This window comes from Mastigoproctus giganteus, chromosome 8, assembly GCF_048544385.1.
Source record: "Mastigoproctus giganteus isolate SK-2022 chromosome 8, ASM4854438v1, whole genome shotgun sequence".
In the NCBI taxonomy this organism is placed as follows: Eukaryota; Metazoa; Arthropoda; class Arachnida; order Uropygi; family Thelyphonidae; genus Mastigoproctus; species Mastigoproctus giganteus.
This window is the reverse complement of record NC_143582.1, coordinates 39141926-39157607: the sequence shown is the minus strand read 5'-3', so window position 1 is coordinate 39157607 and position 15682 is coordinate 39141926. Positions and strand designations below refer to the sequence as shown.

At 36.7% G+C, this 15682-nt stretch overlaps 1 protein-coding gene across 3 annotated transcripts in view; it reads right to left on the bottom strand.

The window, feature by feature from the left end:
- The window catches only part of Lerp (lysosomal enzyme receptor protein), a 441548-nt gene that overhangs the window by 249767 nt on the left and 176099 nt on the right, over nt 1-15682 (bottom strand). For all 3 annotated transcript variants that reach the window (XM_090379899.1, XM_090379900.1, XM_090379901.1), the window contains exons 19-20: nt 8524-8714; nt 3482-3562 (exon numbers count right to left, since the gene is read on the bottom strand). In XM_090379899.1, coding sequence (XP_090236025.1) covers nt 3482-3562; nt 8524-8714 — 272 coding nt within the window. The remainder of the gene's footprint in view (nt 1-3481; nt 3563-8523; nt 8715-15682) is intronic.

The window sequence follows — 15682 nt, the reverse complement described above, 5'->3', positions numbered from 1 at the left end:
GTTGTCACTCTCATCTGATGATCGATTAGGGAGGGGTCTTGTTGGGGCCCCAAAAGAAGAAGGATTTAAATTACTCATAGGAGTAAGATAAAAATTTCCGATGTCCTAAGTGTCTCACCCACCACAGAGCCCTACGAGGGGATGCCCACTCGTGAACTAGCAGGTACTGCATACACAAATGGGACGCCAAGTTCGCTTAGGAGCATCATACCCATGTTTCCAATAAGCCTTGATCCCGTCCCAGGACCAAAGGGAGGGAGACTTATTGGAACGCAGTTGACCCTAGCAGTAAGAACCACCCACCGATTGATCCCAGTTGGGCCGGTCTGGGACCACCCGTCTTGTCGAAAAAGGGGCCAAAGTGGTGTATTAAGGCTGGGACCCCTTAACCACCAGGATCCCCCTTTCAGAATTCCACGGGTCGCGGCGTATAGCTGCACACGCCGGATTTCAACGATGTAACCCTGGAACCAAGGTATGGGTGTTAGGTCCCAATGATGCTAATCTGGAAGACCAGCAGCATCACTGGGAGGTCCCCTCTCACCACGCACAGGTGCCCATATCAAGGGGGCACAAAAGACATGTTACAATCACAAAATGACTGATATCATGGACAATGTATGGTCTCAAACAATTTTCCCATAAATAATCAAAGAAAGAATAGCAATTCTGCATATGGCAAGGCTTAGGTGTATTCTACAAACAAAGTTTCACAGATACTTTTTTTTGCAAGCACACTTGCTACACCTGTAGTTAAAGACTGCTTCACTTGAGTAAAATCTAAGGAAAAAGTTAAAAGTATCTTTCAGAAGAAGTTTTGCTCTGTTTGGAAAGACAGAGCATTCTTCTTTCTCAACTCATAAAAAGCAACCTTCCTTTAAGGGTTCACTATTAAAGTTTTCGCATCACCTTAAAAAAAAAAAAAAAAAAAAAAGACATTAATGTCAAGTGAATATACAGGCAGTTCCAGCTTTACGAGTTTTCGTTTAAGTTTTTTTTTTTTTTTTTAAGTATCAACAAAATCAAAAATATGAACATTAAATGCAAAAAATGAATGTTAAACATTCGTAAATACACCATTTCAAACCACGCACGTAGCTATAAAATACAGTGTACCCCGCTTTATGATATTAAAGCATTCCAGACACACTCGTATCGTATCGTGAAAATATCGTAATGTGAACCCAATAACAATAAAATTTGGCAATTCGTTCCACAACCTCAGAAGTTGAAATTTTTGTTATATAACTCTCTAAAAGAGTCGTTTTTATATTGTAAATTGTATTAGTTACCAATTCAAATCATTAAAATGCACTAGAATTTCATCGTTATCATATGTTCTGTTATAGAATCAATTTTGAATGCCTTTGTAATATTTTTCTAAAGCACATTTCTGGAGGTCACGACCATAAAACAACAAAAACAATTTGCACTTTCCAGTTTATTGGACTTTTCTGTTACTGCAAGCAATTATAAATGGTTAGTATAAGTTACTCAGTGTTATTGCATTTGCGAAAATACCGATAGCTGGAATTGTGTGGTTTTTTACATTATTATGGTGAAATGTGTTTCCCCTTTACTGAAATCTTCAATCGTATAAAAAACAAATTTTCAGAATCTTCTTTTCATTGCTTTTTTTTTTTTTTTTTTTTTAAGCTTCGTAAACTTGTTACTCCACATAAATCATGTTAGTTGCAATTTGTGCATTCGGTTAAAAAATTGCCTATGCATGCTACTGAAATTTATAAAGAAAAGAGAAGATTATCTTTGAAACAAGCAACTCTAAGCATTTCTGAAGATGACGACTCCTTGTGCAACAAACCAGCGAGTGCCAAGCCAATAATGAGTGATCAACGAGTGTGCATTTTATCGATGAAGAATAAACATTCTTTAACATTTGTAAGTCATATAATTTCTTTATTATTATAATTTGCTTGATTTTACAGGCTACATTTTCATTTCTTTGGATAAATCAATCATTGTTTATACATAAACTAATTATCTAACTAATTTCATTGTTGAGAACGTAACCCCTATTTTTAACACTGTCTATGGGAAATAAATTCCCACTTTACAAGCACGTGCACTAGGACTGAATTAACTCAAAGTCGGGAACTACCTGTTTTGTCTTATCTTTTTAGAGATCTTAATGGCGAACCATACTGTCCATTACCTGCAGTAGTAGCAACAATGGCTTTCTCACCTATTTCAATATCCACAATATTATAAGATTCACTGTGCTGAATGCTTGTATCCAAAGCTACTTGCAGCTGTTTAAAAGAGAAATTTTTTTACACTCTTTTCTTCAAATATAAAATACTTGCTGGGTTTGAATTCCTTGAAGAGTTCTGGCAGACCACATTGCATTTGAAGTAAATGATCTTAGACAGTCAGCAAAGTTTTGCAATGCTTGCAAACTTGGCTGATTATTACTCAGGATCCTGTTTAGTGACTGTTTCTTTGCATTTATAATGCATGTAATACAGTGCATGCCACTTAATGTGATCATGGATCATGTTATTGTTCATATAATGATCACTTTTATAAAGCCTTGACCAGACATATACAAATACATATAAAAAAAACATTATTGTAATGAGTGCTTCAGTTTACATTAACACTTTGCTGTATCGTTGTTTATGCAAGTGCAGTGGAAGTGATTATGTAACATCCCAATTTGCACTTGAAATTAGATACACTGTGCATCCAGTTACTGCTGTTGTTCCATACAGTTCATATGGCTGTCGGTATTGTTACTCTGGGAAACAAAGTACTGTATCTGTACTCCTATCATTACCCTTTTCTAATTCTTGATTTTAATATTTTATTTATTTGTTTTTAATGGTTTGTATGTATTTCCCGAAACATTATGACAGTTTAATTTTTATTGATGACTTTCTTCAAAAATTAATGGACAACCAAATTAAATTGTTTTATATTGCTTGATTTTAATATTTTCTTCTGTCCACTTCCATTATTTTATGTACATATTTGCTCTGCATCAATAAACAGCTGCATTCTTGTTTTATCAGTTACTGTTATCAATTAAGCTCTTGTATCCCGAACTGAACACAATAAGCAGAGTCCACTGTATTTCCTTTTGCAGTAGAAATGGCTGGTCAGCTAGTGGGCGAGGATTCTATTCAATTACTGAAAAACTAAAACAACTCTTAAGAATAAATGTCATCACAAATGAGAATTTTTTTTTTTTTTTAAGATAACACACCTCTTAAGGGCACAAAAAAAAAACCTGTTGATCAATATTCATTTCATTCATACTAGTGGGCGAGGATTCTATTCAATTACTGAAAAACTAAAATAACTCTTAAGAATAAATGTCATCACAAATGAGAATTTTTTTTTTTTTTAAGATAACACACCTCTTAAGGCCACAAAAAAAAAAACCTGTTGATCAATATTCATTTCATTCATACTACTTTTGCATATATTAAATGTTTATCCAATTTAACAAAGTTTTTACCTTCAAAGGACAAGCAACTGGTGTTTCAAAATAAAACACATATTCACATTCAGGAGTTCTTGAAAGCAAAACTGGTTCTTTCTAAATAAAGAAAAATTAAGGTTTTATTCCAGTTAAGTTCCGAGTACTACTAAAATTCCAATTCAAATATCAATATTCCTTCAATAAAATATTTATGCAAATGGAAATTGAAGAATTAGGAAGCCTATTTTAGAAAGAATTTAAAGTGCAGAAAGCTTACTGAGACTATTTCTGCTTCTGCAACTCATGTTTTCACAGGGTGAAAAATTTGTAAATAACATTTTGAAAAATAAAAAATGTATGTATGAAATTGTAACTTGTCCAGGAACATAAAGCAGGACTGTTGTTCCTTATAAGAGTGGTTCCGAGTGCAAAAATTTTATTCTGTTTCATTGAAATTATTTTTTTTAATAAATTCTGCACCCTCTGAAAGCATAAGCTACAAAGGTAACAAAACAGCTAAGCAGACTTTGGGCATGATACACACATTAATGATATTTATTAATTATCCACGTTATATTCTTTTCTTCATTTTACTTGAAGAGAAGAATACCGTATTTCCCCATGTATAAGACACACACACTCTTTTTCGAAAAATTTGGGGTCTAAAAACTGGGTGTGTCTTAGTGGTTGTAGATTTTTTTTTACTTGCATTTCCTGCTTTTTCGCACTTGTTGTCTTTGCGCTCATTGTTTCGCTCTTGTTACTGGTATATTAGGTTACGTTTTGCCCCATTCTGCCCAGAAATGGCTCAGAAAAGATTTTCGTACAGTGCTGAATTCAAGTTAAAAGTGATCCAGTTTGCAAAAGTGAATGGAAATCGTGCTGCTGAATATAAGTTTGGTCCTCCTTCAACTGAGAAAACAATCCGAGACTGGCTACGGGAAGAAGAAACCCTACTGAAAACACCACGGCAGAAGGCCATGAGATGCAAGTCAGCAAAATGGCCTAATTTAGAGAGGCAATTGAAGAGCAAAGGGCAATTGGAATTCCTGTGTCCACAAAGATGGTTCAGCATGAGGCAAGAAGAATTGCTGATGAAAAAGAAGTTACTGATTTCAAAGGAGGACACAATTGGTGCTTCAGATTCATGAAACGGAATGGACTAAGCATGTGTACACGCACCAGAATTGCCCAAAAGATGCCTGAAAGCTATGAACAGAAGGTCCTTGAATTTCATAGTTTTGTCATTCAATGTCGGAAGACACATCAGTTTGAGTTGGGACAGATTGCAAATATGGACGAAGTCCCCCTTCAATTTGATGTACCAAGTAACAGGAACTCTTGATAAGAAGGGGGTGAAAACTGTAACTGTGAAGACAAGTGGACATGAAAAGAGCCATTATACAGTTGTTCTAGCTTGTTGTGCCGACGGAACCAAGCTGCCTCCTATGCTGATTTTAAAACGTAAAACAATGCCAAAAGAAGACATTCCTAGAGGAGTTTTTTTTTTTGTTGTTGTTGTTGGGTTTTTAGGAGCATTAGCAACTAAGGCCATATTGCTCCGGGAATATGCGGTGGTCATTCCCTTGACCTTTCCGCATCCTCCGTTTTTGGTGGTGACGGGCTCAAACCCCGGTCTAATCAAGAAGCGTATGCTACGCACTGCTGCTCCTTCCCACCTGGCTACGGAGGCGCCTCCTAGAGGAGTGATTGTCCACGTTCATGACAAGGGTTGGATGGATCAGGATGGGATGAAGATCTGGTTTGAGAAAGTTTGGAGCAGGAGACCAGGTGGGCTCTTATGCAAACCTGCCCTATTGGTGCTTGATCAGTTCAGAGAACACATAACAAAAAATACAAAGAAGATTGCTGCAGAGCAAAAAACAAAACTTGCTGTCATATCTTGACATCCCAGCTCCAACCACTTGATGTCAGCATTAACAAACCCTTCAAAGCTGCCACGAGAGACGAATGGAACCAATGGATGAAGTCTTCTGGGGACAATTTGACACCAGCAGGAAGAGTGAAGAAACCAACTATAGGAGAAGTTTGTACCTGGGTGAAAAGATCTTGGGATAATATCAAGATTGGATCGTTGTTAAGTCATTTAAGAAGTGTGGCATTTCAAATGCCATAGATGGAACTGAGGATGAGGCAATATATGAAGACAGTGATTCATCATCAGACACAGATGTCTGATGACAAAAACAAGCTAATGGATGGGAGTTTTGACAGTGATGAGGAGTTGTATGAATATTATGATGAATAAAACTTGAGTTCAATAACTTTATGTAATACATTTTTTTTCAAATTTCGGGCCCCAAAATCAAGGTGTGTCTTATACATGGGGAAATATGGTATTTTAGAATTATAAAGTAAATACTTTGATAATCTGCTAAATGAAGGATTTGAAGACATCAAAGAAAAGATTGAACTGGGGAAAATTTTGGATACTATCTCTATTACTAATGTAGAAAATTCACAGGCTTAGATGAAATCAAAATGCAAAATAGCGGTGCGCTACAATAACCAAAAGTAGTTTTCCAAGGACTAGTTTCAGAAGATTGCACAAATAAATAATGCACAAAATAAGTTAACATGAAAACTGAAGAGAAATTTCCTTCTTTAATATACCATATAAAATCTATGCAAATACCTTAGAGAAGATGATAGGAGAAACACATACCTACACTAAGATAAATTACACAAATGTCATGGGAACGTAAGAATCCATATTTTGGATTTTTTTTTTATCTTGAAAAAACATAAGATATCTAGAAATATGCTTAAAATATCACATCAAGGATAATCTTTTAAAGGGTGTATGCTTCTTATTCCTTAAATCCTCACTACAGATTTTCCACCTAAATGAAAAATCTGTAGTGAGGATTAAAGAAGCGTTGGAAAATGGTTTAAAACTTTGGGTGAGGGAGGGGTGATGGAGCATTTAACAGAACAATGTAAGCTCTGACAGAGTTTAGTGTATAGATATAAAAATTGTATCATATATGGATGATACTATATTGTTCTGTTGTATTGATACTATATTGTTCTAGATAAACATAGAGCATGACCATGCAGTACCATTCTTGATTTTCATAAGTAGCGTATTTATATATTCATAACTCAGGAAGAGACAAACAGTGTCGAAAGCTTCTGTAAGTGTTTTATTTTATTTTATCAAAAGAAGCGAGTGCAGCGAGCAAGGGGGTGAAGCTCCCTAGTGAATATTAAAAAAAATAAATGGGACTAACAGATGGAAACAAAGGTAAGTGAAGAAAACTTAAGACAGTACATGGGCATGTAGAAAGGATGGGAAATGGGAAAAGAGATATTATCTAAACGATTTTCAAATAAAAATGAATTCAATAAGCCCAGGAGACCAAGAGGAAGACAGATCAGTGATATCAAACAATCACCAGAAGGGCTTACTCTGGCTAGTTCTCATGATCATGGAAATATTTCTCAATTGTGGACTGTATCAGAAACATAGCTTCATTGCTGAAAGAAGTAAAACTGTCAATATTAAATGTGTGTGGAAAAATGTATGGTCAGAGTCAGTTCATTCAGGAAATATGGTCGAACGGGCAGAAAAGGGAATCTGTGCAATAGTAGAGCTTGCTACATCAGTAGGAGGGAAAGGTTTTGATATGACTACTGATACCCTTGTGGATAGCATAGTTGTTAGAATCGCGCCCCCCCACCACACCGGATGTAAAAGACCTGAGTTCGAATCCTGTCAATGACAGGAGGAATTTTTATGGGTCTTTTTCACAACATGGCTGAGTTAATTAGGCTCAGGTGAAGGTAGCGTGGTTTTTTTCCCGGAATCTAGGGGATCTTCATTCAGAAAAACAGAAAATCGACCTCAGGACACGTGCAATTTATGGACACAGAGTAATATGGCCTTAGTCACCTATGCTCCTAAAAAAATTGAAAAAAGATATGATTACTGAAGATGTTCAAGAATTAAGGGTAGAAAAAGAGGCTGGCAAAGCGGATTTGGTGGAAATGGCATTGGAGGTAAAACCAAATCAATTAGAGGATGATAGCACAGATGAAAATTCTAAACTACCAAATTTTATACTAGAAAGCATACAGGAGGGCATAAAAATTAGCCGAGCAATTAGAATCTTATTTTATGAATGTAGATTCTTGAATGAAAGGAACACAAAGTTCAAAAGGGAGCTTAAAAAAAAAATGCTTAGTTCCATACGATGAAATTTGCAAAGATTTATCAAGCAAAAGAAAACAAAACCAGATTACTGATTTTTTAAAGAGAGTAGAAGATACATGAAATCTAAAATGGTGTATTTTTGTTAACATTTTGTTAACGAAATAGTGTATTTCTGTTAACAAAATAGTGTATTTTTGTTAGCTTTCAGAACGCCAACAAAACGTTAGCTTTCAGAACTTTTTTTTTTTTTTCCCCCCTTTTTGTACTTTTTCTTAGTCCTATATAACATGGTTTCACACAACACGGCATTTTATAGGAACCTAACTACCGTGTTATACGAGGGTTACCTATATATATATATATATATAATTCAACAAGGCAGCTATCATTTTTAACTTACAAAATACAAACTCTTAAAGGTCGGTCTGCAAATCACATTCACAATTTTTGCCACGTTTGCATGGGTATCACAACAGTTATAATCACTCTCTTCCCCACATCAGGTGGTTTGAATTGCATCAATGACCCATGAAACATTTATGGGTTTTTTTTTTCCACTACGACTGAGTTAGTTGTTCTTGAGCATGGATAGCAAGGTTCTCTGGTTTTTCATTCAGCTAAACAAGCAAAACAATCAGAGAACACATGCAATTTATGGACATATTACACATGAGCAGATGACTTTTCAGGTGGCTTTCTAATATGATAGTAGCAATTACAGCAGCAATAACACATGCATGGGGAATATTATCCAGAATGGCCAAGATTATACTGAAAGGATACAAGATGTAACGATCAGATATGCAAATAAACAGTTTTCTATCAACAGTACTTTTTCTATAACCCTCATATTAAATTTCAAACATCCCAAAATGCACTGCTAGTATTAATCACATCCTACCTGAACATTTGAACATTTAAGAATTATGCGTGTACTAGACTGCATTTGTCCTTCACAACTGCTTCCCCCAGAGAAATGAATCATAATGCTGCCATCTTCAGTAACAGTAGGAGATGATCCAGTGAGATGACCTAGGCTTAGTCCTTCTGCATTAGAAGTTAAATTTGTCTGACAAGCTCCAACATAACCTCCTAGAAAACAAATATTGCAGTTGAATAGATAAAATATGATTCAAGGCTAAAACTGAACAGAATACAAAATTTTCAATACAATGAACATTTATTACCTAACTGAGTACAGTTATTTCTGATTCTGAATAACTTAAATATCACTGGTATCATGTTTGAATAGAGGTAAAAAAAGGAAATAAAATCCAAAAAATCCAAATGTTTTATAGTTTTTCTCTCCTAATTAATTTTTAAAGTGCTCACTTATACAGTGTTCTTTGCTAGCTTATCAGGATTTCTTTGACTTGAATTGCATTTCTCTATTTAGTTTACATCAGCAATTCTAAACTACAAAGGTTTTAAGAGGTCGGGAAGAAAACCTACCTTTCTTTTAGTACAGAAGTATCCCTCATACTTTGCCCTGATTTCCATTTTTTCATGTATATGTCCATGACCAAATATAACCAAACCTCTGTTTATGTCCAACAAAACAGCTGATAATAACTCCTTATACTGAGACCGCTTGCAAAAGTAAACATGACAATGTAATGCGAGCAGTTTTGTAAACATATTTGTTTTGTGACTATCAGAAAATAATACATCAATTTCGATTTACAACTCTGTGAATAGCATCAGGGCTCCAACTCTAACCCAATTTTGTAACGAAATCAAAATCTTTAAAACCATAAATATCACTGAGAAGCCTATAATGAAGTTTGCTTCATCTGAAAGAAGGCTGGAAAAGCTATAGCAAAAATGTTGTAATTTCAAAGGATCTGAGGAAACTACACAGACAACACAAAGAAAAACTTCAGGAAAACTGAAGTAAGGATATGTTTAAGAACTGATTGCTTCTTTTCCCCACTTTTGGCTTGCTAAACGTTATGCAAAAAAAATTATTGGGAAATCCCCATGTTAGGTTCTGTGCTATTGAACTTGTGGATAAAACTAGATTTCAAAGTTTTATTACTATTGGATAACATGCCAGGCCATACAAAAGATTTAATCATCCAAACGTTGAAGTAATGTTCCTACCACCTAGTACAACTTCTTTAATTAGATCAAGGCATTACATCTACCTTTGAAACTCATTACATCAGAAAATCGATGCAATGGATTTTAGAACAAAATGATTTCGAATTGAATCGATGAAAAATTAAAGTGATGGAGGCATGGAAACATTTTTTCAATTGTTAACTGTATCGAAATCATAGCTTTATCACTCAAAGAAGTAAAACCATCAACATTAAATGCGTGTTGGAAAAACGTATGGCCAGAGTCAATTCATTCAGGAAATATGATCAAACCGACAGAAAACGAAATCCATACAATAGTAGAGCTTGCTAAGTTGGTAGGAGGGGAAAGTTTTGATGATATGACTACTGAAGCCCTCGTGGGTAGCACAGTTGGTAGAATTGCCATAATACCCACACCTGGTGGAAAGACCTAAGTTTGAATCAAGTCGATGACAGGAGAAATTTTTGGTGTTTTCATAATGTAGCTGAATTGGTTGGTCTCAGGGGAGGGTAGCATGGTTTTTTTCTCCCAGAAACTCAGGATTTTCGTCCAGACAAATATAAAATCGACCTCAGAACACACGGAGCAACATAGCTTTAGTTGCCAATGCTCCTAAAACAAAAACAAACAAAAAAAGATATGATTACTGAAGACGTTCAAGAATTACTGGTAGAAAAAGAGGCTGGCGAAGTGAATTTGGAAGCGGAAATGGCATCAGTGGCAAATCAAATCAATTCAGAGGATGATAGTGCAGATGAAAATTCTGAGCTTCCAAATTTTACACTAAAAAGTATACAGAGAGGCATAAAGTTCGCCAAGCAATTATGATCTTATTTTTTGAATTCAGATTCTTCCATTGAAAGGAGGCTAAAGTTCAAAAATGCTTAGTTCCATACAATGAAATTACAAAGATCTATCAAGCAAAAGCGAATAAAGCCAGATTAATGTTTTATAAACAGAGCAGAAAACACACAAAATCTAGAATGGTGTATTTTTGTTAGCTCTTGGAACGTAACCCCCCTTTTTTTTGTACTGATTCTTAGTCCTGTATAACATAGTTTCGTGCTACATGAGATTTTATAGGAACTTTTATAGGAAATTTTATAGGAACCGGTAGAATTGCTAAACAAGTACAGGTCACCGTTGAAAAAAAGCCGTGAAATAGGGTTGAATTTGAAAGTGTCTGCAATTCTGCCCAGACACGATAGGAGGGAGTATATGATGAGAGCCTTGTCGATCAATTCGGCCCTGGAAAGATTGTGCAAGGATCAAGGGGTAGAATTTTTTTCAGCCTGGACTGTACTTGTTAACAGGAGAGATTGCTTCTACAGGGATGTGATACACTTAAATAGAAAGGGTGCAAGAATATTTGCTGATGCTATCAAGGCAGTGTTAGGTGGGTCGGAAAACTGCTAGCTTGGGGGGAGACAAAGACGAATAGATTAACAGTAGCCACTGGCAGAGGTGAAAGAGATTCTTGCACTGCTTCTATTGGAATGAGCAGAAGCCTGAAAAACAAGATGCAGGATATTTCACAGACTGCTGGGAGTCATTGCGGTACAAGTAAACACATGGGTTGTGTTAGGGTAGCTAAGAATAGAAATAGGTGCATGTATAGTTGCGTGTACACCAATGCTAGGAGTTTAGTAAATAAATTTGATGAATTTGAGGTATTGCTCAAAACATCAAAGGCAGATATTGTTGGGATATCAGAGACGTGGTGTCACACAGATATAAGGAATGCAGAACTGGAATTTGGGGAGTACAACGTCTACAGAAAGGATAGACTGGATAGGAAGGAAGGAGGGGTTATGCTATTAGTTAAGAAATACAGTACATAAAATCCAAGGAAGTGAAGCCAGTGGACATCGCTGGACAGTGCAGTGTCGAGTCAGTTTGGTGTGACATAAGCATTGGGAGATCAAAATTGAGAGTAGGAGTGTGCTATAGGCCTAATGACTCTGATGAGTATAATAAGAAACTGTACAGGGAAATAGAGTGGGCCAGTAAATCAGAGAGTCTTATAATGGGAGATTTTAAATTCCCAGATATTGACTGGAATTTGGGGGCTGGTCACTCACACACTAGCAAGGCTTTTGTGGATTTATTGGATGATTGTTTTCTACATCAGCATGTTCAGGAGCCAACTAGAGGGAGGAATACTCTTGATTTGATTAACAGCAGTGATTCTTCATGCATTAAGAATCTGCAGTTAATGAACCACTAGGTGGCAGTGATCACAGTGTGCTGAAGTGGGATTTACTCAAAGAGGTAACTACCATTAGGGGTAAAGGGAAGGGTTATTGCTTTCATAAAGGCGACTACGATGGACTGAGATAGTATTTAAATTCTGTACAGTGGGACCAACTGATGATGTTACCAACAGCAAATGCAAAATGGGAAGCATTCAAAGAACTTATCTTGGAAGCTACTAGGCTTTACATACCAACTAAGAAATATTGTTCAAGGTTTAGGCCTAAATGGATGTCAGATGAACTAATGAGGCATACAGCAGAGAAGAAACATGCATGGGATACATACAAATTAACACATGACACAGAAGCCTATGATAGATACAAGTTGATCTGTAACCAAGTTACCAAGGAGGTTAGGCAGGCAAAGGCAGATTACAAGAAATCTTTGGCACGGGATGCAAAGAAAAACAGCAAAGAGTTCTTTACTTATGTAAACTCTGGAAGGAAGGGGATGAATCAGATTGGTCCACTTGATATCGATGGGTCAACTGTTGATGATCCTGCTCAGGTAGCTAACAAACTATATGAATATTTTGCATCGACATTCACACATGGAGTTATTTAGCGAGGGGAAAGCCAGAGGTGTATTCAACTCTAGCAGTAAGCTAGAGAAACTTGTAATAACTGAGAGTAAAGTGGAGGAGAAATTGTTGAAGATAAACACAAGAAAGGCACCAAGGGTGGATGGGATCTATCCAGTTATATTAAAGGAGGCAGCAGAGGAAGTAAGCAAACCCTTAGCCATAATTATGAGAGCTTCCTTGGACTCAGGGGAGGTACCCACAGACTGGAGATGTGCAAATGTGACCCCAATTCACAAAGGTTGACACAAGTAATTATAGACCTGTGAGTTTAACTTCTGTTCCAGGAAAATTAATGGAGGCACTAGTTAAAGAATCACTGCAGGATCATTTAGACAAGACTTCAGTTATAGCTCGGACACAGCATGGTTTTGTTAAGGGGAAGTCTTGCCTGACCAATTTGATTGGATACTATGTTGCAGTCACAAAGGAACTGGATGCAGGGAATAACTTCGATATTATATACTTGGATCTTAGAAAGGCTTTTGATACTGTTGCACATAGAAGACTGCTGCACAAATTGGAGCAGTGTGGCATTGGAGGCAAATTGCTGGTGTGGATAAAGGGGTGGCTGAGGGGGAGAAGACAGAGAGTGGTAATCAATGGACACTGCTCGTCGTGGACTAATGTTATTAGTGGAGTCCCTCAGGGCTCAGTGTTGGGTCCATTATTGTTTTCTGTATTTATAAATGATATTGATGATGGTATATCAAGCTTAATGTCCAAGTTTGCAGACAATACAAAGGTAGGCAGGGTTGTCAAGGACACTACTGACACTATGCTGCTGCAACAGGATCTGGAAAGGTTGAGCAGATGGGCTGAGAGGTGGCAAATGAAATTTAACATTGACAAATGTAAAGTACTACACATGGGAAACAGCAACCCCAGAGCAACATATCAACTCTGTGGTACTACACTGACAGTGGTAGAGAATGAAAGGGACCTGGGGGTGGTTGTGCAGGCAGATATGAAGTTCTCAATGATATATAGGAATTTTTCTAGCAGGGATAAGGAGGTGATTATTCCCTTGTATAAAGCAATGGTCAGGCCACACCTAGAGTACTGTATACAGGTCTGGAGGCCTCATTTCAAGAAGGATGTAGAGCTGCTGGAACGAGTACAGAGAAGGGCAACAAGATTAGTGAATGGAACAAAGGGGTGCTCTTATGAAGAAAGGCTTAAGTTTTGCAAATTACAGTGTCTGGAGACTAGGCACCACATCTGATAGAGGTGTATAAAGCCTTGAATGGTTTGAGCATGCTCAATGCTGATGGGATTCTTCCTCTCGCTCAGAATAATCACCTGAGAGGGCATAAATTCAAATTGAGGAAAGACAGATGTAGGATAGACATGCAGAAATTTGCCTTTAGCCAGCGGGTGGTTGGTTGGTGGAACAGACTTCCATCCCTTGTCGTGGAAGTTGATAGCCTAAATAAGTTTAAGGCTCAGCTGGACAGGTATTTTGAACGAACAGAGGGGTGAAGTGGAAGTGGTTTTTTTTTTTTTTTTGGCTGATGCTGCATAAGCTTGCTTTCTTGCATCAAATGCCTCTACTAATTCTAATGCTGATGAGATTCTACCTCTTGCTCAGAATAATCACCTGAGAGGGTATAAATTTAAATTGAGGAAAGACAGATGTCGGATAGATGTGTGGAAATTTCCTTTAGCCAGCGGGTAGTTGGTTGGTGGAACAGACTTCCATCCCTTGTTGGCTCAGCTGGACAGGTATTTCGAACGTACGGAGAGGTGAAATGGGATAGTTTTTTCTTTTTTTTTTTCTTTTTTGGCTGATGCTGCATAAGCTTGCTTTCTTGCATCATATGCCTCTACTAATGCTAATGCTAACTTAACTACCGTGTTATACGAGGGTTACCTGTACTTTTAAATCACCACAGATTTTCCAAAAATATTTCTTATGGTGTAAGGCATTTAATAGCAATGAATGCTGTCATAGGTTTCTTTCATAACCACTGAATGAGCCACTGGGACTGACAGTTTGATATCATCATTGTATGGCAAAACTACTTTTAAACTGAGTTTAGAAGAATCATGAATAATTTCCAATTTTCAGGATTGTGTTCAAACCCTAATTCATCCATCAATCTGTTTACATATTTTCAGACACAAAGAGAACCTTCCATTTGATAATAACCCAGAAACTTTTAATTTCAGTTTCTAAACACAGAAATCCTTAAGGTTTTTTGGCAGCAAATTTCACTGTTACAACCTAGATCCTAATAGCTCAGCCTGTTGCTTGGAAAAATTTAAATCCCTAACCAAATCATTAAGTTCACTTTGCTCAATTAAGTGTGAGATTTTGTCATTTTCAGGATTGTAACTAGGATCGGCAGACGTTGAAGGGCAGGTATGGGCTCTAGAGACTCTTGCCATTCTTCCGAATAGTGATTTCTTCACAGCTAGGTGGAGGAATAGGAAGTTCCGTTATGCATTGCACTGGTCTTATTGCAGATGGAAGGTTGGTGTATTTTATTTTAAATCTATTTTTCCTTGAAAACCCTCTTAGTATTTGTGAAGCAGAAATAACAATCTTCTAGGTGACTTGTTGGTTCTTGCCATATTGTTGGAACAGCAAAAGGCATTTTTGAATTGTTTCCCTTCATCCATTCAGTCAAATTTACATAGCACATTGTATAATCTTTTATCCTGATCACCAACATGACAACCAAAATAAAAATAAGCTTGTTTCACCTTGTCTGCTATTGATCAATGTTGCAAATTCAATGTAAATTGTCCACAAAAGTAGCAAAAACGGTTTGGCAAATTAACACACACAGTGTTTTTTCTCCATTTCACGAGTTTTCACAAGACCAAAATGGAACTTTAAAACACCACAACCTACCACTAGATCTTCCAAATCCAAACTAACCCAAAAATTTACATTTCATTTAAGACAGTTTGTAAACAAGTTGTCTTTCACAGAGGTGCCTGGCCCCTGGAAATATAGCGGGATCCAAATATAATACCGCATAATAAGGATTATAACTCAAAGCGGCCACTCCTCACAGCCATAAAACTAAAAAGCGGTATTAGTATACATTAAACAACACAGATATGTTTCTTTTGTTACAATAAATTCTACTAGGAAAGGTATAGAGTGCAATGTTGGATGATTTCGATG